Genomic DNA, 25,898 nt, shown 5'->3' on the forward strand with positions numbered 1-25,898 from the left:
AAGGTGTCAGTTTTTTTACTCACCCTGTACGCTTTACAAATATGGATAACAATATTTAAATTTACAACTTAAGCACCATGACCTTCGACATGTCCTTAATTCTCTAGCAAATTTTAACTTTTTGTAGGCCTATTTAGCATTTTATAAGTTGCGTTGAATCCCCACGAGCAAAAATTCGCGAACAAGTCATTCAAATCTTAACAATAGGTAATTTCAATAGTTTTTTTTGGGACAACCTGCACTTGTGGGTCCCAACAGGGTGCTGAGGCATTCAAATTCTAGCTATTACATTATGGGTGATTTCAATGGTTTTGGAGTTTTTTTGGGACACTCTGCATAATGCAGTTTTCGTTGCGACGAAAATAGTGAAATTTAAAGTATACCTCGTTTGAAGCTGCAGAGATCAAGAAAACATTTCAGCTGGCCATTCAAATTATGAAACTCCCTGAGTTCGGAAAGTCGTGTCTCAAAAGTGGTCCTCATTGGAACGTGTTGAGAGCCACTCTGATTTGTCTGATGCACCTCACACAGTTCCAAAAATTGTTTGGAATGTTCTCGTAAAACCTTCAATGTTGCAGCTGTAACTGTCCCATCGTTGACCGAGTTTACAACATTTTCGACGCACGACACAGCACTCACCAAAATTGTTCCGCTGTCACTCTCTGTCACTTCTGTTTCACCCCAGGTGCTATTTCCTGTAAAACGATAATTATTTTACCAATGAATAGTTTTTGCTATCCGTTTTATTCCGAAGGTTTAGTTTAAAAGTAGAATTAAAGAGGTCGGCGTAGATCATAATTATAGCAGCCTCGTACCCAGGCGCTTTAGTAGTAAAATATATAAAGGCCTAATGCCACGTACGGGCACTTTCTCTCGGCGAAATGCGAAATATTTCGCCTGTTTCTTTAGAATTTCGACCACTTGAATAAAGTGACTCTGCCTCATTGCTAACAATTAAAAAAAAGCAGGCGATATATTTCGCATTTCGCTTGAAAATTTAGCCCGTGGAATTAGGGCTTAAAGTGGGACTCAGCTATGGTTACTGCCTATTTCACGATATTAAATTACACTGTCACACGTTCTGGCTTTGATCTGTTTATTATCATAAATGTTCGTTTAAATACTCTATTCGTCAATACGTCAATCACATTTCTTCGTAGCCTCAAAAGCAGATTCTCCTTTTTGTCCGTACTTTTCCCAACACTATATCGTCTCTTCGTCACTACTCAAAAATAGACTGTTCACATGTTCGGCGCATGCAATCATTACTATTGATTTCTGCGTTATTTAATATAGACCAGAATAAGGCTTTAAAATTTTATTTACAAACGACGTTTCGGAGTTTACTCCATCATCAGGTTAAGATACTCAGATTATGTACAATTTTGAATAAATCGCGTATAAAAACCGTTAAAGCTTGCGTCCGTTACATTTTCGTGCGCATGCGATTTTCTTTTTTTTTTTTTATTTATTTATTTTTTTTTTGTAAGCATAAAATGACGTGTCCGAGAAATTCTAATAAAATTAGAAATTAATTATAGTATTATTTATACTGCATGCTGTCTAAACTATAAAATCTAAAATGTTTAATTGTTCGTATTTCCCATTCAAGTCCGGTTTCAACTTTTGAATGAATAAAGCTTCGGTAATCTTGCGTTCTACGGATCCTTTCGTTTTTTTTAGAATCTTGATCGAAAGCTTAGGTTTTTGTCCACGATGTAGTTCACTATAATGCTTTGCGAAAGCCATGTTCTTGTAGGATTTCGCCGTAGGATTTGCTGCAGATCGATAATGTTCTACACCCGCTGACAATCCAAACGAAGCCGTGAAGATTCAAAATCAGCTGAATGGGCAAGATCCATCAATTCAATTTGAAATCGAGTTACCTGGCGAAGACGGATTCCTTCCTTTCCTCAATACAAAAATCAAAGTGAATACCTCTGGAACAATCGAGACGGGGTGGCATACAAAATCAGCAAACAAAGGATTGATGTTGAACGCAAAATCTCATCATCCAGAACACATCAAGCGAGCTGCCATTGGTAACACGATCAAAACCTACACTTCGATATGTTCAAACGATACATTACTACAAGAAGCTGAACGGAAATTTGAAAGAAGAGCGAGACGAAACGGTTATGACAGCAAGTATGTCAACAAAGTTAAAGCGACAAAAAGCAAGAAACGAGCATCAAAAACCGAAGCGCCAAGTACATTTACAATACCATTTATCTCAAGCCAATTCACCAACGACATCAGAAGAGCAGTCCAACGTTCAGACCTCATTGTCCGAATAGTTGAACGATCTCAAAGCTCATTGAAGAACATTCTGGCAGAGTTGCGACCCTACGACAACACATGCACAAATCCCTCGAAATGCCCAGTGTGCAGTAGGTCATTGCTTCCCATTCGATGCTCGCAGAAAGACGTTGTCTACCAAATAAACTGTGACCTGTGCGGAGCAACATATGTAGGAGAAACAAGTAGACCATTAGCCGTCAGATTCCAAGAACATTATCGATCTGCAGCAAATCCTACGGCGAAATCCTACAAGAACATGGCTTTCGCAAAGCATTGTAGTGAACTACATCGTGGACAAAAATCTAAGCTTTCGATCAAGATTCTAAAAAAAACGAAAGGATCCGTAGAACGCAAGATTACCGAAGCTTTATTCATTCAAAAGTTGAAGCCGGACTTGAATGGGAAATACGAACAATTAAACATTTTAGATTTTATAGTTTAGACAGCATGCAGTATAAATAATACTATAATTAATTTCTAATTTTATTAGAATTTCTCGGACACGTCATTTTATGCTTACAAAAAAAAAAAAAAAAAAAAAAAAAATCGCATGCGCACGAAAATGTAACGGACGCAAGCTTTAACGGTTTTTACACGCGATTTATTCAAAATTGTACATAATCTGAGTATCTTAACCTGATGATGGAGTAAACTCCGAAACGTCGTTTGTAAATAAAATTTTAAAGCCTTATTCTGGTCTATATTAAATAACGCAGAAATCAATTGTAAAAATGAGGCTCAGAGAAAGTTCGTTTTTAAACCTTCTAAAGCAATCATTACTGTTATAATTATCTCGTAATACTATACTTGACTGGCGACTTCTTCAGACTTAACATGATCCATTCTTTTCACGCGAGCTATATCTTGTCAACATCTTAATATTGTGCGTGTTTGATTAGTTATAACATCATTTTCCGGGACATGACGTCACATTTTAGAATATTCTTCAAACGAGGGGGAGTGAACGACACTACAGGGTGTATCAAAAAAAATGTCCCAAATGTAAAATTTCCGTTTTCAGGATATTTTGCAGAATTTGGCAAATTTTTGTGTTCCTAGAGATAGTTCCTAGAAATTGAGATATTATTTAGCTGTCTAAAAGTAGGAAAGCTTTTTAATAAACTGCCAAAGTTTCAGGAAAAATAATGCAAACTGGGAGCAACGCGCGACCCCTAAAGGTGCCGAATATTTCATTGCGCGCAGTGGATTAAATGCATCGTTGATTTTAGCGTGACCGATCTCATGTAAGGCTGGGCAAATGAATAAATTAAAGTGAGAAACTGAACACAAAAACAAAGCGATTTATTCGTGATGTTAATCCTCAGCATGTCCACCATTTCATTCTAAGCAAACTGCGGCTTGTCTGAGCATACTAAACACTGAACAGCGAACCATTTGTCTGTCCATTCGCCTAGATTTGCCGGTGGTAGAGTAGGCGATTTGCAAGAAAGAATTTCGAACGAAATGGATAATAGGAAGCAGGACAGACAAATGTGGTTCGCCGTTCAGTGTTTACCATGCTCAGACGAGCCGCAGTTTGCTTAGAAAGAAATGGTGGAAATGTTGAGGATTAACCTCAAGAATAAAAATCTTGTTATTAAATCGCTTCGTCTTCTTGTTCAGTTTCTCGCTTTAATTTATTCATTTGCCCAGGCTTGCATGAGATCGGTCACGCTAAAATCAACCATGCATTTAATCCACTGCGCGCAATGAAATATTTGTCACTTTCAGGGGTCGCGCGTTGCTCCCAGTTTGCATTATTTTTCCTGAAACTTTGGCAGTTTATTAAAAAGCTTTCTTACTTTTAGACAGCTAGGTAATATCTCAATTTCAGCTTCACATTTTCGCGCGCAAGCCCTCTCAATATCAGCGGAAAGGAACCACGCCCCCGGTAACGTAATTTTGTTAATGAAAATCCAAACTTGGCCTAGGTATACCAGATAAGTCTTAACTATCTCTAGGAACACAAAAATTTGCCAAATTCTGCAAAATATCCTGAAAAACGGAAATTTTACATTTGGGACATTTTTTTTGATACACCCTGTAGTTTTTTCGACATTAGAACACAACCTGGTTTACGCTGTTTTGGTTTTTAACGAAGAACATTTTGCGATTATATTAGTAATTTATTGGTTTAATTCACTGCATGCTTTTACTAAACGGGACGATGAACTGCTAAACCTGGAGGTGAGTAATATGTTAATATATGTAATGTATGTATGTATGTAAAAGCTCTGAACGGACACTTAGTTCTTGACTATACCAGTGCAATTATGTTCAATAATCTAACACAGTGTGACTTTATTTGTGATAAGAACTAAAAAAGGGGCCACGAGCCGCCGGGGCGAGGTGACAAAATAAACAAGCCATTACTGATCAAATTTGTTAATATTTTCTGTGACGTCATTCCGTTCGTACGTTCTTATAGATCATGGCTCTCGACCAATAAAATTGCTTGAAATTCTAATGTTATTATATAACTCGCTATATCGGCTGTGTTTTATCATGACAACTACAGATAACTGATCTGCTCCTTTGTTAAAACTCAAAGCCCACGAGGTTCGACATAATTATACTAGGGGGACACAAAGGATTAGCCAATTCATTGTGCATGGTAGAGACAACTGAAAATTATTCTTGCATGCCGTCTTATTCATGGACCCCGCGGTCGGGATAAAAATTATTGAAATAAAAGTCAGATATTAACTGGCTAACTTTTCCTAGTTATTTTCAATTTAGCATTAAGATAAGTAGGACTAAGCAACCCATCAATTGAAACTTCGCAGTCATAGAACCATAGGCTCCGAAAACGAGATTATTATCCCCGAGCCGGTGCGAAGCACCGGGCGAGGGTACTAATTCCGCCCGGAGATTTTGATTACGCCCGGGAATGCAAATGCGAAATTAAAGTTGTCCGCCATTATGTCATGGACGTTGGGCGTTTTTGTAAGTTATGCCCATGCATGAGTTTAAGATGAGTTAAAACTGGTAACCAGCAAACGCTTGCAAGCGTGCGATTGGCTAAATTAAAATTTTGGTTCGCGTCAGCATAACTGATAATTTGAATTATACTTTTTAAAAAATATTTTTCATTTGGATGGTTTTGAAAATATACGGAAAAATTCACTCGTAAAAGTGATTAAAATGTAAAGTAGATGATGCTTTCGGATAGAAAAACTTTGATTCAAATAGATTTTGTATTTTAGAGCATGCAAGTATTTCGTAAGTTTAACTTGTAGATTTATCAACAAACGTACGACACCTCTTTGAATTTATTCGTCAATTTCGTTAAAATGATTTTGATTGGGAAAGCATTTATTTTTAAAGGTCAATCTTTTTAAAAAGGAATTGAAATTTCGCTAAAAATTGTAGTATTTAAAACTATTCGTAGCACAATTTAAAATGAATTACGATTATAGTTGAATGTGATAGCTCGAGAGTCAACTTTATAATTGTATCAAGATATAGGATTTTACTTACACGGCTTCGATCAATCAGCAGAAACTGCGAGTAATATAGAATTTCAGTGATAGAAATATAAGTTTATTATATAGATGCCGAGATTTTCGAATAAATTTACCGGAGTGAAGAATTATTTCAAGATTTGTTCTAAACGAACACTAGCGAATCAGAAACGTGAAACGAATTTTCCACACGTGCGAAAAACGTTTCAACCAATCAGAGTGACCCTATATTTTTGTACGAGCAAATTCAGAACGGCAAGGAGTTTGCCGGTTTGTTATTTTGAATTTTCTTGGCGTTATAAGTTTACTTAAGTTTAGATTGCAAGTTAAGTTTGACAATGTCTATAGCTGGGGAAAGCATTACCAGAAATTTGCGACATGATAATTTGCATGTATACTAATTTGCATTTAACTTTCAGCATAATGGCCTTCAACTTTCACTATAAAATACATATAGTAAATATACAAAACCTAAAAATGCCGTTGACCTAGATCTTGCCCACTGTTTGCCGACCTTTGGATCAATAGAACAGCCGTTTCCCAACGTTTTAATGATCGAATTACTTTCCTTAGGTATTTCTACGTTCGGCCAAATGATTGTGAACAAATGTGTATATAGCCTTCGTATTGTTCAAGTTCCAGACAAGACTGATAATATTTTTTAAAGTGATTGCAGTAAAAATCCGAGCCGTATAGAAAAGTTTATACACAAATACGAAAGAGAATATCTTAAACAATTTTTTGGGTACATTATACGTCAATTCATCAACTACCTGAATCGAAATATTCGAATCAATGTGAGCGATTTTATAAGTTCGTGGACAGCACACGGACAAAACTTTGAGCAATATATTTTTAAATTTGGCCGAATGCAGAAATGCCCAAGCTAAAAAATCCTGTCACCAAAACGTTTCTAAACAGCTGCTCTACCGATCTAGAGGTCGGCAAACAGTGGGCAAGGTCTAGGGCAAGGGCATTTTTAAGTTTTGTATATTTACTATATGTATTTTATAGTAAAAGTTGAAGGCCATTATACTGAAAGTTAAATGCAAATTAGTATACATGCAAATTATCATGTCGCAAATTTCTGGTAATGATTCTCAACACTAGAAAAAACAATTGATGAATATATTATTGATCAAGAAAACAAAAACACTCGTGCTAAAACAAAAAAAGACGTAAATTTGCTTGTTGAGTTTTTGAGACAGAAAGACGAACTGCGAAATCCCGAAGAACTGCAAGTCGAAGAACTAAATGACTATCTCTCTGAGTTCATTTTGAGTGTCAAAAGAAAAGACGGTGAAGAACACGAACCGTCGAGCCTTCGGGGCTTCCTATCGAGTTTTCATCGCTATTTGAAAGAGCATAAATATACTGCGAATATTGTCGAAGATCTTGCATTTGAGAAGACACGAAAATGTCTTCAAGCTAGAAGTAAACAACTCAAGAAAAAAGGCAAAGGCAACAAGCCAAATGCAGCTGAAGCCTTGACGGATGACCAGATAAACATTCTTTATGAAAAGAATCTTCTTGGACTGTCAAATAACGAAGCGCTTCTAAATACACTTTGGTTATTCAACTCGCTGCATTTTGGTCTTCGAGGTTGCGACGAGCACCGACAAATGTGTTGGGGAGACGTTAAGCTTATCACAGCAGCCGATGGAACTGAGTATTTGGAATACTCGGAGCGCCAGACAAAAACAAGAACTGGTGCAGAACCTCGTAACATAAGAGCTGTCAAACCAAAAGCATTCGCAGTTCCGAACGGTTCGCGTGACAGAGATCCAGTGGAAATTTACAAAACGTATTGCCATAAAAGACCAGACCCTATGAATAAACCCGAAGCGCCTTTCTACCTTGGAATTAATCATATTAAAAATCCTTCATCCGGTAAAAGCTGGTTCAAAACAAATGCTATGGGGGTTAACAAACTCAATAGTTTGATGAAGAATATGGCAACAAAAGCCGGGTTCGACTGCCAGCGATTGACAAATCACAGCGCCCGCAAGAGAATGGTGCAAAAGTTAAACGACAACGAAGTTCCTCCTACTCACATTATGCAGCTTTCTGGTCACAAAAACATTCAAAGTATCAACAATTACAGTCACATTTCAGAACAACAACAGAAAACTATGTCCAACATCTTGAGCTCGAGCTCGGAGAGAAATGCCTTTGAACATGTGAGTCAGAACCAAAATGACCAACGCATGTTAACGGCCCAAAGGCAACGTGAAACAATGGCGTTTAGCAGTACTCACGCGGAATCCACACTTAATGACCCAATGACAGCGGCTAAAGGCCTCTTTGCTGGAGCAGTAATTCACGGTGGACAATTTAGTATTAACATAAATACTGTAAACAAATCACCCACAACAGTATCGACAACGAAACGTTCTTTTAAGCGAATAAAACTTTTAGACTCGTCAGATGAAGACAGTCCCCCTGTTTATTTAGATTGAAATTACGCTTATGTTTATGTATTATTTTCCTCCGTTTTTGAAACAATCTTGAGCTCGTTATTCGTGTTATTTAATACCTATAATTCACGGAAGATTGGAATTATAAGGCTGTTGTATTAATTGCTAAAAGTTGCAGTTTTACTCAGACTACTCAGATGTACTCAGACTGAACGATTTACAATTACCAAGAATAAATTAAAAAAATTTTGTAGTGTTTATAAAAAACCTCGATATCTATAAAATAAACAAATTTAGTAATGGGAAGTGCTGACGTATGGTATTTTCGTACTTGTTAATTTGTTTTCACAAAGCTCACTCGCTCGTTCGCTTTGTGAAAACAAATTAACGCGTGCGAAAATACCATACGTCAGCACTTCCCATTAAGAAATCTCTATTTATTGCTTCAGGCGAGGGGACTTTGCATGCAATGTATTTCTAGTAGATTATTAACTCGGAATCATATAGAGATAGAAATAGGAAAAAAGACTGAATTACGTTATTATTACATTACAATCCTTACGCTATTACATTATTCAGAAATGAAATTTTAAAATGGCGCCTGTTAGCGGGCTTACGTTTTCTGCTGTACGATTACACCGCTAACTGTAAAATAAATTGTCAAAGTAAATTTGTTGGCACGTTAACACGAGCAAATAAATCTTGTCAAAGAAAAAAATTGTCATAGAAAATTTGTTGTACATACACACTGAAATTGCCAATACTTGTCATATAAAACTACAGGGTGTCCCAAAAAAAACGAAAACTATTGAAATCACCCATAACAATGCAATTGTTATAGTTTGAATGCCTAAGCACTCACAGGTGTGTAAATGTTTACCGCCATACTCATTTTCATGCATGCATATAATGCAGTAAAATTTGCTTGTTCGCAAAAATGATATTTATTAACAATATTTAGAATTTACAAATATGGATAACAATATTTAAATGTGCATCTCAAGGACCATGACCTTCGACATGTCCCCTTTTTCTAGCAACACAAAGCATTTAGCATTTTGTAAGTTGCACTAAATCCTCACGGGCCGAAACTCGTGAACACGGCATTCAAATTTTAACAATGAGTGATTTCAATAGTTTTCGTTTTTTTTGGGACACCCTGTAGTTCGTCTGTATACGGAGCTTAAAGCCTTGTTCAGACTTGTCGTACGAATCTGGGATTTTCTTTGTCTGAGGTCACTAGTGCGCAAAATGCTTTACATCGAATGCACTTCGCTCAATATTTTACAAGAGATAGAAAGAAAAAAAGGAAAAAGCATCTGTTCTGCAAGAGCTAGCCTGCAGGAACAGAAATTCATATGCATGCATACTTAAAAAAAGGTTAAAGGAATATAGTTCTCACCAAAAAATTTGAGAAATCCAGGCCATATTGACCATGTGAGAAGATGTCTCAGCAAGACTTCACCCCTCTCTTTTTCATTCATATGACAATTACCCTTTAGTTCACGCGGCCAAGATTTTTCCAGCATTGACCTTAGCAGTTTTATACCATTAGCTGAGTCTTTCTTACTTAATATAGTAAAAGCGTTCTGTTCTCCTTTACGATTCTAAAAAAGCATTGCAGTTATAACATTTCGACTTCGAAAAAAGCCGAATTTAATTAAAACCTTATTTATTTAGGTTTTAATTGGTTGATATTCGCCAAAATACAGAATTAATGGTAAATAAAGAACAGAGGCTGACCAGCAGAAAAACAATCAAACATTCAGCACTCTTCAGGGGGAATTTTATTATTTATTTGCGTTTGCCTACTCACTTCCACTATTTTTTCTACAGCTTCGAAAGCGGTTTTGCTCAAACAGTTTACGATCTCTGGATTACAATTCTTGTCACCAGCCTGACAATATAGCTCAATCTGACGAAGTTCGGAAACCTAGAATTAAAGCATTGAAATACGCATCACGAATAATGAATGACACTTTGCAGAGCCTGGCCAGCGAAATGTAGAAGTTGTTCATTTTTACAGACTCTGCCATTAAACTCGAATCGCAGTATAACTGAATATCACAATTAATTATCATAACATACAGTATTATATACTATAAATACTTAATTATCAAATAAGTTTAAAAAAATAATCACTAGTCTACTTGAGTTATATACAACAGTAAGGAACGTACGTACGTATAAGCATATCGACTATTGTTTTAGTTTCGTAGGCAATAAGTGTGGTACGTCAAGGTGAGTGGAATTGATATCACGTGTAAGTGGGGGAAAATGAGAGGTAAGATTAACAAAAAAATCATTAAATGACTCGACCAGATGTGTTACAGAAGAGTTGTCATCATCTAGTAACCGATGGTACCACGTATTCGTAGATCACAAACCTTCCAAGGTTTTACTTCTCCCCACCACTTGGATGGATTACCGTCCTTTGAGTTTTTGGACCAGGAACTGGTCCTTAACCGCTGGTAATCATTTTGTTGTTGTTGCTGTTGTTGTTGTTAGGGGGCGACGCTCTTTAAAAAAACCCTAAGGCTCTAGCATTACTTGCTTGATCGGAATGAAACTTGGCACAATTATTCTAAGCAATATTCTGCATCGATTGACGGAGTTCGAATTTTTACTTTTGATCTTTGAAGCAAGTTACAAGCAATTCTTGATATATTTGCAGCAAATAATATACAGGGTGTATCAAAAAAATGTCCCAAATGTAAAATTTTTGTTCTTCAGGATATTTTGCAGAATTTGGCAATTTTTGTGTTCCTAGGGATAGTTAAGACTTATCTGGTTTACCTAGGCGAAGTTTGGTTTTTCATTAACAAAATTATGTTACCGGGGGGGGGTTGTTCCTTTCCACTGACATTGAGAGAGCTTGCGCGCGAAAATGTGAAGCTGAAATTGAGATATGATTTAGCTGTTTTAAAGTAGGAAAGCTTTTTAATAAACTGTCAAAGTTTCAGGAAAAATAATGCATACTGGGAGCAACGCGCGACCCCTTAAATTGACAAATATTTCATTGCGCGCAGTGGATTAAATGCGTCGTTGATTTTAGCGTGACCGATCTCATGCAAGGTTGGGCAAATGAATAAATTAAAGCGAGAAACTGAACAAAAAGACGAAGCGATTTAATAACAAGATTTTTATTCGTGATGTTAATCCTCAATATTTCCACCATTTCTTTCTAAGCAAACTGCGGCTCGTCTGAGCATGGTAAACACTGAACGGCGAGCCGCAGTTTGCTTAGAATGAAATGGTGGACATGCTGAGGATTAACATCACGAATAAATCGCTTTGTCTTTGTGTTCAGTTTCTCGCTTTAATTTATTCATACAGCCTTGCAACGCTAAAATCAACGATGCATTTAATCCACTGCGCGCAATGAAATATTTGCCAACTTTAGGGGTCGCGCGTTGCTCCCAGTATGCATTATTTTTCCTGAAACTTTGACAGTTTATTAAAAAGCTTTCCTACTTTAAAACAGCTAAATCATATCTCAATTTCAGCTTCACATTTTCGCGCGCAAGCTCTCTCAATATCACTGCAAAGGAACACCCCCCCCGGTAACATAATTTTGTTAATGAAAAACCAAACTTAGCCTAGGTATACCAGATAAGTCTTAACTAATCCCTAGGAGCAAAAAAATTTGCCAAATTCTGCAAAATATCCTGAAAAACAAAAATTTTACATTTGGGACACTTTTTTTGATACACCCTGTATACATATCATTAATATTCAGCCTATGTATAAGTAAACGGAAACGATTAGAAATACACTGTCCTCTCCATTGTTCTAAATACAATGCAGTTCAGAAATTAAACTCGGTTACGCATTTCCTGGTCCACTATAGTACGATCGTACTTGTTCTACTGATTTCGAATAATATTTGGCTCGCGCAATTTTCACATCATGTTGGACCAAATATCGCCGATAAAAAAGCGGAATCGGTTATATTAGACGACAACCACGTTTCGGTAATACAAATAATGTTAACCTCATTCAGTTTCCCAACCTCTTCAAGTTTATCAATTTTAAGAGCTAAGGAACCAACATTTGATAACAATAGGCTTGGCAAATATAATCTAGAAGATTTATTATCCGGTCTTGGGGCAGTAGAGGTAGCCATGTTAAAAATAGTGGCATGGAGTGCTGAAGAGCTAGGCATGTAGATGTAGATGTAGATATTTAATAAATTCTCCCTGAAAGGGTTTTTAGAAATTATTTACATTTAACAGGCATCCTACCGCTACCGACCGTGGAGGGTTCTAATACAGGGGGCTGTTGTAATAGTGATCATTCATCCTGAATGGTAATTGGCCAGCTGTTACAACTCTCAAAGGGTGCAATTAATGCTCAAATCACACTCCTCTTAGTCAATGAAATTACAGTATTTGCCATTGATTAAAGAAGATATATAATTATTGAAGTAATTTTATTTAATAAATATATACTAATCATACCTTGTTTATTCTTTTCTGGAATTTGTCAAGAAATTCATCCTTCCACTGTTTGTAGAAAATCTCTGGGGCAGATAATGATAGCAGTTGGTTCCACGCCTATATACAAAGAAAAATTGTATTTTTTTCGCCTCCTCATAGGATTTTCTGGCTCATTACTAAACTAAACAAAATTATATTAAATCGTATCCTAATGTATACTTTCAATTATCTTCTTGTCGAGACGTTGACTGGTCAAACGCAACTAAATTGAAAAAACGAAACGCAAATTGCAACATGCTAAAATATATTTTAATCTGACGTCTATACACTGATATGCATACACTGGCGAATGATCACATTAATTTTTCCACTAAGTATATGCAACTAATAGCCACAATCGTCGTTCAGGCAGTTTTCCACAGGGCGGACTCTTTCGATCGAACGAAATGTTTCGTCTGGCTTGATTTTCTTTTTGGACTGAAGCAGAATCCCTTGATCGGTCAGAATTAAAAAGCAAATTAATCAAGCAAAAATTTTCTTTGAACAAAAATTTGACGCGACATTTTGCACTCAATCCAGCTTTACAAACACATATGTCCATATAGCCTGGCGCGCTTAGTGAAATCTATATATATATATATGGAAGGCTCGGTGAAGCCAAACATGGCGGATCATGAAGGCTGCTTGGGTACCGAACCAGACCTCCACAAAGCGTAAAACGCGCGAAGCGCGCGTGGGAATTAAAGGTGCGAATTATAAAACTATGACGAAAAATAAAAAAGCTAACATTTCGGAAGTTTGCAAGTTTGGCTGATAGATAAAAAAAAAATGTAGATAAAGGAAAAGGATGCCGCGTTGTTGCGCGGTTCGAGGTTGTAAGAATGTAGAAGGACAAAAGGAAAACCGGCCCACTTTTTTCCACAGGTAATAATTATTAAAACTGACTCTAAAGCACAAAAAATGTTAACCATAAAAAGCTGTACGCACATAGCTCACGTATGTGAAGACAAAATCAGCTTTCTCAAATTAAATACAATTTACTACAAATACTACAATGTCAAATGCAATTTATATAACTTATGTGACCACGTGCATTTGTTTACATTTTTGAAAAAAATGGGTTTTAAATTTTAATTAAATCATTTGAAAATACCACCAATTTTGACAGGGAAGAAAGCAAAATGGCGGCTGATACCTTGTTTTGTAAATAATAGGGCAAAAAATTTAGTTTAACCGCCCAAACAAAGTATTATTTCATTGACATTATGTTTTTAACTCAGGAATTGCTTCAGAAAATAAATTAAATAATCTACAAAACTCCGAAACGTCATTGGAAACTCATTTATTATACGATGTACAAAACAAGACATACAAATATATTTCAGGGGACCGGTTACGGACAATGCTATCCACTAGAGAGTGCTTTTTCAAATATAAATTGTGAAATGTCTTGAAGCGATAAAAATACAAATTTTGAGCTAACAATCTTTAAAGAGAACCCATAATTTACGAATACTGAGGTTTTTGAGTGGAACAATTTTGAGAGTGCTTAAAAATACCCAAATTCAGTGGATAGGGCTATCTAGATCAGTGAACTCTATATAGAGGCTCTATATATATGGAGTTAACTGATCTAGATTTAGTGCAACCGGCCAGTGGCCACAGGAAAATACGACATATATACATCAGTGAAAAAGTTAACAAAGTCTAAGAAATTTTGGCATACAGTACATGTGTAGGAATATTTTTGTTGCAAGCTTTTGATTTTCAAATACTTTTTTACTTATAGTATTCGGTAAAAATTTAGGGATTTCCACTCAAAAATAAAGCTTTACTGAGCAGTTACAAATGATAAAACTGGAGAGAACGTATGGAATGCAAAATCTTGCAACCGCATCTGCAGTCATCATTTCCTAAAGTCAGACTACATAGCAACAAAAAATGGCTTAACTCAGTTGAAAAGAGATGGTTTTCCAACACAGTACCTGACACCTCAGGTCCAAATATCAGAATTCCAAGAAGATAGGCTGCAATTAAAGAGAAAGTGCATAAAACCAGAAAAGTCTCTGATCCAAAAAGTAATGCTTGACCATAACTATGCCAAATCACCAATGTAATATCAGAAAAAAGTCCCATATGTACAATGTGTTGAGCCTCCAAAAGAAAAGAAAACTCTCATGCATATAAAGTACCTAAAGAAATTCAAAGGAGAAGAACCAAAGTATTACAGCAGAAGCTCAGAAGACAGAAGAGAAAGGCTAATTATATGAAACAGCTGATAAACTCCCTGAAAACAAAATTATTGGTGAAAGAAGATGAAGCTCCACTGCTGCACAATCGTTTTGATGGCCTCAAGTTATCTCTGTTCAACATGTGCTAAAGAATGGAAAGGCCAAAGCCTTAAGTGGAAGAAGATACAATGAGCAAGTAAAAGAATTTGCCTTCTCCATCCCGTATCAAGATTTGGGCAAGCTCTGTGAAATGTGAACCTGGCTTCATCAAGGAGACATTCAGCATTGTAAGAAACGAAACAAAAGACCATCCAGAAAAGAGGGACTGTTGTTTAGTCTTTGACGCAATGTCAATTCTAAAACAAACCATATGGGATCCCAAGAATGACGAATATGTTGGTTTTGTAAATTATGGCCCAACTGACATAAAAATTCCTTCCAATAATATTGCATCTGAAGCCTTGGTCTTTATTGTGGTTGGGTTACGCAGCCACTGGAAGTGTCCAATTGCATATTTTCTAACGGACAAACTTAACTCGATTACTCAAGCGCAACTTATGAAGAAAGCCTTAATCCATTCAGGAGATATTGGTCTTCGAGTTTGGTGCATCACATCTGATGGAACATCACCCAACATTGCTACCTTTAAACACCTTGGCTGCATTTTTGGAGTTACATACATGTCCATGGTAACTAAATTCAAACACTCTTCACTTGGCTATGATGTATTTGTAATTCTGGATCCATGTCGTATGCTCAAGCTAGCAAAAAATTCTTTTGCATGCTTTGGATCAATATTTGTGGAAAAAGAAAGCATTCACTGGAAGTTCTTGGAGAATTTGAATGAAATACAGCAAGATCATGGCTTGAAGCTGGGAAATATGCTGACAAATAACCACATCAAATATGAGACCCACAGGATGAAAGTAAACCTTGCTGCACAGACCTTGAGTTCATCCATGGCCAGAAATTGCGGACATGGAATATGCAGATTGCCGTAGCAAATTTGCATATCTGTTGAAATATTATTCGTTTGCAGAACTATAAATTATATTGCGCATTCTTAAATTTTGCAAAATTTAAGAAAATCATTGCATCTTTGCTATTTGCCCTGGTTGTTTCTTGTAACTCGTGTCATATTGAAGATCCTGATGTAATATTTTGCTGGCAAAGGTTTATGTCGGCTCTGCATTTTTATTTTATTTCTACGCTATTACGGTTTTCGTTTTATATGGTATTCAACGTGATAAATGACCAAAACTTTGTTTTGAAAATGCAGAACGAATATTGATAAAACATTTTGAAATACTATATAAAAATATTAAGATTAACTTGCTCTGCAACGAGCAATTAAGGCAAATTATAATCGACCTACCTAAAGGTGTATTTTTAGCGTTTAGTACTGTGCACATTACAGTTTACTATAAACTCACGAAGCTTTATTTTGACACCATATGCAAATTTAGGCGGAAGTAGAATGTTAACTATGTCCGAATTTTCTGGCCATGTGTTGCTGATGCCACCAACCTCCTCAACATCGTAACAAAAGATGCAAGATTTCAAGGGAGTGAAGCAACGGTGAAATTCATTCGCAATGTGGACAAAGTCTTTGATATTCTTAATAGCAGAAGTCCATTCGGGAAAGGCACTAAGCAGCCTTTGAAGCTAATCAGTAAGAATCACTGGGAAGCAGAACTTTTTATGATTGCAAACTATCTGCTTTCATTGAAGTCAGCTGATGGCAAGTTGCTAGTGAAACATAAAAGGAAAACCTTTATTCTGGGGCTCGTTATAACCATCAAGTCCACAATTGAAATGGCAACAATGATGCTAACTCAACCAACTAATCCATTCAAATATCTTTTGACCTACAAGTATTCCCAAGATCATATTGAGTTGTATTCGTTCCAGAGGAGGATGGAACAACAAAAAGTCAACAATACATATGTATTGAAGAATTCAATCACAGCTTCAACACATGCCAACTGCCAGATCCTAGATCAGCATTCCGTCATCCCAGTCCTACATAGCAGGAAGCATGCATCTCCTCTGAAAGAGAAACCTACAACCAATGTTGTTGAAGAAGATCAAAACGTGGAGATGGAATCATTGATTACGCACTTACAGCAGCCTCTATCAGAGTTCACCATGTATGTCTTACACTACATCTCTGGTTTCATAGTTTCAAAATTGCTCAAGAAAATACACTGTCCACAGTGTATTGGTGACATTACAGCCTCAGCCAGTCACAATCAAGTGCAAACCTACAAACCATGTGATGACATGTATAACAAAACCTCATCATTCGCTTCCTTTATCAACAAAGGTGGTCTTCACATTCCCTCACCGTTTACTCTTAAAGTTGTGGCAAGTGCAGAGCAAGTATTCAAGTGTTATGTGTCATCAGGTAACCATAACAAAATCTCCAATACGAAGAAGCTGAAAGAAAAAATGTTACAAGAAGTCAGCTACAAGTTTGCTGAAAACGGTATAGAACAGGAAAGCCATGGATATTGCTTGAGTGAAACATGCACTGTTTGACAACCACAGTGTGGCGGGGCTTGTTAAATGCATTGCAGATAAATTTTTCAGATTGAGATTGTTCACCTATGCAAAAAGGTACAATGAAAATGTTTTGAGAGCAGGGAAACCAAGTAAAAGGCACCAACTGAACAAATATACTTTGTTTCGAAACGAATGATTTAGTTTAATTAATAACTAATCGATCTTCAAATAATGTATTTATAAATATAGCCATGCAATATATTTTTTATTGCATTCTTTGATACAAAGTTTTTAAAATTGAATACATACAATTTGTTACAACCTTACCTGGCAATATTATTCTTTCTAGAGAGGTAACTTATGCCGTATATTTGTTGTGTTTACAAAACTGACCGAGTTCCACTCATACACGTTGCCGCCATATTGCAGTTTAACCGTTCGTGCGCGGAGGTCTGGTTCGGTACCCAAGCAGCCTTCATGATCCGCCATGTTTGGCTTCACTTTTAGATTACGCAATGTACTAGAGCGAGCCTTCCATATATATAGAGTTCACTGGGCGCGCTTTGATTGATCAAACCAAGTAATCGCCATTTACACCCGGCATTAATTAATTTTCGGCTAATCGAGACGAAAAACAAAGCAATGTTTTCAACCTCGGTTCTCGAGTTGTTAGATGATACTGAGAGTTTTATTTACAGCAAAGGCATTGTCGAAAAACATGAAAAGGGAAAAGTTTGAAAAGAAATTCTCTAGAAACTAGTGCGAGCACCAGAAAGAAAATTTTGGATGGAAAAACGAGGACTGACTTGGTTTCGATCATTCGGTATGTCGAACGTTAGACATAGTTTATTTTCGTAATGTTACCCGCAAGGATCCCTGGATCACATACATGCAGAAGGATTTTTCCTAGACAATTACGTATCAAATATTAAGACGCTCTTATATTATCTTAGTATCTGAAATGTTAGTATCTGGTTCGTTTGATCAAAGTGCTCTTGGCCGCCACTATATCTTAGCTGCTTACAGGCGGTAAACAATTTGATATCACTGACCTGCAATTCATAACCCCATTCGGAAGACCTCAGGTATTCGGCATTACTAACAACTTTGTTTACTAAAAATTCTTTAACATATCGACGCTGATCATTTAAGGAAGATAACAGTTCTTTTGGAATCTCTTTCAGTTCAAAAGAAGTGGAATTGTTCTTTTGGGTATTTCCAGCAGCAGATTCGTCTTGAAAATCAATTCCATTCTTTTGAAGTACAATAGCAGTGATTGAACATTCAACCAAGCGACAGAGGACAACCACCCCATCAAGATAGAGAATCGGCTTCAGATACCGGATAAGTAATACCAAGTTATCAAGTAAAACCAAAGTCTCGGGTAGTCTTTCTTTCGGAAACTTCTGGGGGCTAAAAGAGCAAAAAATTATATTTATGTAATTTTGATTATTCGAGCAAATAATAATTATTGCTGCTGAGCCTCAGCGAGGAAATAAATAAGTTCGTTTGTATGAATATTTTATTTCCAACTTGTAAGGGATCGCTAAACGTGCACGCTCGTTTGCCTAAAGATACACTCGCCGAGTGACTAAACATGTACGATGCCGGTACTTTTGGACCAGGACAAACACAAAGCGTGCATTTTTCAGGTCCTGTACTTGGGATAATAGTTATCCTGTGTGGTTTTGTTAAATGGGCAAGCAAATCGATAAACAACGCGTATACACATACGGATAAGCGATGAAATCGGAACGGTATATAATCGATAAGCTTCCAAGTGCTTTATTGTCATTATTTGCTGTCATTAAAAGAGACAGTTTACTTATGTATCATTATGTATCAGTCGTTTTGCAAAGATATAACCGATTACGAAGAGCTATTACAACATTGCAAAGTTTTAACTTCAGAAAATGTAAATCTGTTTCTAAAAAGAAACAAATGTCACCGGACAAAAGAAACACCGTCAATCGATGCGGAATACTGTTTGGAATCACTGTCTCAAGTTACCTTCCAATCGGTCAAGTAATGCCAAAGCCTGAGGGCTTTTTCAAAGAGCGTCACCGCCTAACAACAACAACAACAACAACAACAACAACAACAACAACAACAACAACAACAACAACAACAACAACAGCAACAACAACAACAACAACAACAACAACAACAACGACAACAATAACAATAACAATAACAACAAGAAGATAAGCAAATTGTGGGGACCAGTTTCCAAAAAACAAAACATTCAGTAACCTAGATGACATAAAAAGGAATAATACCTCTGGTTAAATAGAAGTTGGTTGATCTCTTTGAATAACAATTCCAGATATTCTACCTATAAAGGTATACAAAGAAAATTATAAGCTACATCGAACAGAATCTTTTTTTTGACATGCACATTTACAATAAACCGCATGTCATCACTGCCATAAAGTCTATCAAAAACCAGCAAATATAATTTTGCAAGAGCTCAGCGCCGAAACTAGAAGCGATTCCATTCTTTTGAGATAAAATTCCATTCATTTGAGGTTGTTACGTTCGCCGGTGAGAACGAACAAAAAATGAGAACAGAGTTGAGCATTTTTAAACTATTAGCGAACTATAGTTAGTTAAACTTAACAAAGTAGATTAACGACCGAAGAGCAATTTCAGTTATATAATATAACTTCTGGACCTATGAACCCTGCAGTAGAGGTTAAATAAGCTAGAATAAAATTGTTTTTCTGGGAACTTCGTAATAGTAATAGCAATCTCGTAATCGTTTAGTTTTTTAATCAGCATCCAATTGAAAATATATAATTACTCACAAACTTTTGCGTGTAATTGATGCTCTTTTTCATATCAGGAAGTATTTTCCTCAATGTGACACACAACTCCAAGCAAGAAAACCATCCGGTCTTTAAAAGCTCTCCATAGATTTCAACAGGACATAGTAAAAGAAAAGTTCGCCTCAGCAAATGATCCATAGCAAAAAAGTCCTTTAGTTCTGGTAGCATTTCGATGGCTTTCCTGCGTAATACAAAAGTAACAACATACATTATATAGCATCCATCTATCAATGTAAACAAGTAAAATGCTCCGAATGCTTTAACCGAATAGAAACCATGCATATATTTGTCTGAGTTTTTTGTTCGATTTTCACAGCAAATATTGACTTACAAGACAAAGAAAAATCCGAAGATTAACATCTTGAAACCCAAAATATAGGTTAACACAAGACAAAGATGAGTTTGTGATATCTCGATTTATATACTCGAGAATTGAGACTAAATTACATGGTAACAAGACGGTTTTAGTAAGATTGACATTTGAATAATTTCTATTAATATTATTTATAACAATAGTTCCTGACGTTTTGGAACTGAACTTGGTTGAGCTTCTTTTATGCTACTTCTCATTTCTATTTCTTAGTTCGTCCACCTTTTCATTCTCGTGCTTCTTCTGCTTTCAGGGCACTTATCAATATATTTTTTTTAGATTTTTTTTGTTTCATTGTGCTGTACCATAATGAATATTAATAAAACATTTCCTTAATGGTAATGTTTAGAAAGCTGAATCAAATGGGATTCGATGAAATCTAATCCATTTTACTTTCGCATAAAAATGGTTTATTTACATAATGCCGAAAATTCATACGTAAATGAATTTTATTATTTAGAATACAATTGACTACAAAAAATAAGCACACCTTTCAGTCACAAGTCCTTGAATATCTCTGTAGGGTAACTGATCTAATCCCCACCACTTCCAGTTTTGGACTTCAACAGGTTTGGAGCAAATTACGTTCTCGTATGGCTTGGCTTGCTGTCGAACGAAATGCAACAATGGCAAAGCAGACAACCAATTCAATCCAAAGGAAGATTGTTTTTCGTAAAACTTGAGAATTGTCTTAGTAAAGAAACTATATTAGAAAGGAAAGGGATCATTGCATGATGCTAAATATTCCCAGCATAAAAATTGTTATTGGAAAATCAATAATAGAATTTGAACTACGTTCGAAGTTGTATAATTATTTTAGTTGCATAATACTTTCATTATAACAATTGATTTTCTTAAACACAATGGTAATTACTTTTTAAGAACCACTGACAAAAAATACAATTAAAGATATATACCAAAATGGACTTCAATTACTTTGAAATAGCATATGACTAACACTTGATTTTATAGGGTAATGGTAGGCTTTGAATAACACTTCCGTCTGTTTTACAGGTCAATTTATGAACTATCGCAATCAAAATATGTGTGATAAAAGAAAAATTTTACATATCTTCCTAGGGCGAAGCCCCCGAACCTTCTTAACGGAATCACCGAAAATTTGATTTTTCAAAATATAAATCATCTCCTCATCACCAAAGTCCCGCCATTTTTAATGTTCCGGGTAGTGGATGTAGTCCACGCAAGACGTTGGGTGGATAGATTTAATGAAGAGCCAAAAAATAACAAACATGCAATAATGAAACTTACCTTAAAACATTCTCGTCAAAAATACTAATACTTTTTACAAATTCGCGACACACTGCTTTATCTGGTGGTAGTCTTAGACATTTCAATAAAACTTCATTTCGTTCTTTCTTCAAAAAAACGTTATACTCTGTAAACACGTAAACTAATATTACTGATGACATCACTGCATGAACTTGGGTTTTCGCATCTTTCGTTTCACTTTCCAAAATGTTCAAGCTTTTTTGGACTGTCGGCATCAAAACTTCCTCGAAAATCTATTAGAAAAGGCAGATATTATTACTTTTAATTGCCATATTTTATACCAAATCATACCCAAAACTCCAGTCATTCCACTCTGTTTAAACAAAACATCGGTACATTATTAATATTACTATAGGAAGCATAGCCTCATATATTTGTGAAAAGATTTTGGAAAACTCGACATACTCTTTTAAATAAGTATGCAAAAATATAAGATCGCGGTTGCCGTTCGCTTCCGAACGGAATGAAAATAGAGAAATGTGAGAATCTAGATCTATTTTTACATGTATCACAAGAGAATTGTTCGAGTTTCTCAACCTCATTATTGAGATCAAGAAAAATTGTTTCAATTTCTTTTTGTAACAGTTTAAAGAATCATTTTTGAATAGTTTTAGCTCGGTTGGCAAGAAATTGAAAAGCAAACCACCGCTGTAAGACAGTTTAGTCTTTGCAAATTCCATACCAACTATTGGAATTCTTAAATCAGTACTAGCTGTTCGAGAATGTTTGCATGGTGTGACTCCCGTGCAAATTAAAAAAAATTACGAAGTTCAGTAGGTCATTCTCCAAGCAAACTTTCAACAACAAGTAGAATCTTACGAAGTTTTATGAGATTATGAATTGGAATCCATTTTAATTTACGAAAATTAACAACAGAGGGCGTGGACACATTTATATTTAAAATTAGACGCGCTGCCCGTTTTTGCAACTTTAATAACGGATGGAGCAGCTCATTTAAAGCGTTACCTCAAAGAGTTATACCATATAAATAAAGTGAGGGTAGACGCGGAGGGTATTGACTGGGGAAGATCGTTAGAATACAGATTAAAAATCGTAAATCCGTAAATTCAAATTTAATTGATTGTTTGCATTCTCACTAAAATAACGGATCGAGTTTCTATAATCATTATATTTTATTTTTATCCTATGAATTTATCTTAGGAATAATTTTAAGTGTATTTTTCATATCTAAGAGCAAGTTTGCAATGGAAGAGTGTACAAGCTTAAAATCACTGAAATTAAAAATCTTCCAAGGAAGTGTCACTTAATTACTCCGGCGCCAGCGACGGAATTGAAAATTCGCCCCGTATTGTTTTGTTTTTGTTTTTTTTATTATTTTTCGTCGTCGTAAGTCTATAATGGCGCGAAATATACTGTATCAGAAATGTGTATGTGACCGTATTTATCTACGTCCCAGTCTTATCTCCAAAGAGTTGTGGTGCACAGCTTTGGCTAATTTTCCGATGCGCGATTCGATTTCGCTCGCATGATACGGCAATTCCTCTATTATAAAGAGGAACAAATAAACCATTCTTTTCATGCTGTTCGATTAAGTTTAGGTAAGATTATATCTAATACATGTAGATTCTGGTCCTATTTTAATAATATCGCTGTTATTTCGCCGTTCAACAAGATGATGTGGTCGTGTATGGGCGCGTTGACACGTCTTAGTTTGCACAGGATTGAAGATTTAATATAAATATATAAGCGCGAATTCCAAAGGCAAAGTGTAAGACAAAGCGAATGTATCATGCGGTTTATTTACATTTTTGAACAATTGAACTTCTATACTTTTTAAAGTACGATGTGCTTCTGAATTTCGCGATCGAAGATTTAGGTTCGCAAGGCATCTAAATGCGAATATGAACTGTATTGTTTATGTAATTATGTTCAGAAGGTCTATATTGAAGACTGGCACGTGCGCCGGAGTTTACGCCAGAACAGGCGTCTTGTTTTAAAAGACGACTGCAAAATGAAATCCTTGTTATGGCCTATTTAGGCTATATGATTAGTTCTATGCAATTATATTATTCTGAAGAATGCAAAAGAGGGCAATGTTGCAATCTTTCTCATTTTGGTCCGGACGGAATTAGAAATGTCACGTTTGTATTTGTTTTTTAACGTCACTTAACGCCAGGGTAAAAATGGTATAGACCCAATGCACTGACGTCATAATCATTAAAATTTGTCCTCCAGATGTTTCCTTGCTTCACTAAAAATAATCGTTATGCGAGCGGTGAAGGTTTATATAGCGGTCAAAAGCAGTGAACAAAGCAACGTTTCTCACACTAGAAAATATTTCTGTATTTTGCCCAAAAGTTAAGTTTTTGCAAAATTTATGCTACATTAATTTGTCCTCTAGAGATGCCTAATGTGACGTCATGTGCAAAGGGTCCATAGAACAAATCGCATAGTGAAAATGGGCCTTTAACCTCTCGGTTAACATACTCCCAATAATTTATGTATAGCTTTTATAGTTCTCGAAATATATAAACCAAAAAGGTGCATGAAGTTTTTAGGATGACAGCCAATAGATCATATGGAGGTTATCGTGTCAGATTAACGGGTTTTATACATCCTCAAACTTGATGAATTTTGGCGAGGCTTACCTTCCAAATTTTCATTTTGTTATAATCAACAGAACGACGACGAGCTAATGGAGACGTATCAGATGTCCAAGTAGCAATAGTTCCTTCATACAGACATTCAAGTGTCTCCAGTAATTCCAATAGCTCAAAGGTGGTAGTAAAAGACTCTAAGTTAAAACTGCTCCATTTTTCCAAAAAATATTTGAAGAAAGCTCTTCTATTATTAGTTACACTTGTCTGCCACCCAGATGGCAAAAATTTGCTGAGAATAGATGCTCCAGGATAGATAAACCCGTCATAGATATGCAAGGTTTCTGAAACGACAAATATTTAAAAAAATGTGTGAATGGATCTCATCAATTTCAGTAACATACTCTCATAAACGTTTTTTCAAAAACCACCCGGAATATACTCTTAAGCCCAGTACAGATGGGCTATTTTCCTTGCGTATGTACGCGAAAAAATTTCAAGTTTTTCAAGTTTTTTTTCAAGATTATTCTTATGTATTGATCCCTGAAAGACGCAAAAACGTCATGTAAAATTGCAAAGTAATCTGAGTTCTCATGGGTTTGGGAATGTGGGTATACTTCATTGTTAAATGTAGTGACGTACAATGGCGGCATAGAAATATTAGATACCTGACAAATTAGATATTTAATATTTCGATGAGTCATGGCTTGGCAAAAGTCATATGAGCTCAACAATCGACTAGCGAGATCGACATTTTGAAATCTATTTCGACTAAACTATTATAGCTCATTTTTCTATTATGATCTCATTTTCTGATATTGATTTTAGTTTAAACTTATCTTGTATTTTCTTACAGTATTCATTTTTAAAAGATCGTTATTTAATTTGTAGAACTGGATGTTTGAAATGCTCTAATGCTTCAAAAGCGCTATATATACGCTCAAAAATACAAAAAAATTGTCATTTCGACTAACAAGATCGACATTTTGAAATGTATTTTAACTAAACTGTTGTGATCTCATTTCCTGATAACGATTTTAGTTTATTAAGCTTGTCGCAAATGGAACTAGTTGACAGTTCCCCAAGATCATGGACAGGATAGCATTACATGCAATTAAAAATAACTTAAGAAATTCGTATTGAATATTGTGCTATTTTCCATCCATTGGGAACGTGTTAGATTATTGCTGATGCGAATTCATTACGTGCAATGATATTTCTTGAACTGAAATGTAATTGCATTAATTTCTTGAACTGAAATGTAATTGCGTAATTGGTATTCAAATTCTAACAATCGTCAAGGCTATTGTTTGCGTCTTTTGGGACACCCTGTAGTATTGAATACCCACAGTCCATACTTTATTTGTTTACCGTAAAAGTCAGATGAGCTGAACAATAATAGACTAACGAGATCAACATTTTGTGTGTCCAATATTCAATAACATTTACAATATTCGTTCGCTTGCATATGTTCAAAACCATATGGCATATATAC

At 35.7% G+C, this 25,898-nt stretch overlaps 1 protein-coding gene across 1 annotated transcript in view; it reads right to left on the reverse strand.

The window, feature by feature from the left end:
* The window catches only part of LOC114540661 (E3 ubiquitin-protein ligase rnf213-alpha-like), an 84,236-nt gene extending 65,793 nt beyond the window's left edge, over nucleotides 1-18,443 (reverse strand). The window contains exons 1-5 of the mRNA XM_028560783.1: nucleotides 18,410-18,443; nucleotides 12,643-12,738; nucleotides 9,999-10,115; nucleotides 9,585-9,789; nucleotides 384-695 (exon numbers count right to left, since the gene is read on the reverse strand). Coding sequence (XP_028416584.1) covers nucleotides 384-695; nucleotides 9,585-9,711 — 439 coding nt within the window. The 5' untranslated portion in view covers nucleotides 9,712-9,789; nucleotides 9,999-10,115; nucleotides 12,643-12,738; nucleotides 18,410-18,443. The remainder of the gene's footprint in view (nucleotides 1-383; nucleotides 696-9,584; nucleotides 9,790-9,998; nucleotides 10,116-12,642; nucleotides 12,739-18,409) is intronic.
* Between the last annotated feature and the right edge of the window lie 7,455 nt (nucleotides 18,444-25,898).

Source organism: Dendronephthya gigantea, unplaced genomic scaffold, assembly GCF_004324835.1.
Source record: "Dendronephthya gigantea isolate DGI-Jeju-01 unplaced genomic scaffold, DenGig_1.0 000245F, whole genome shotgun sequence".
In the NCBI taxonomy this organism is placed as follows: domain Eukaryota; kingdom Metazoa; phylum Cnidaria; class Anthozoa; order Malacalcyonacea; family Nephtheidae; genus Dendronephthya; species Dendronephthya gigantea.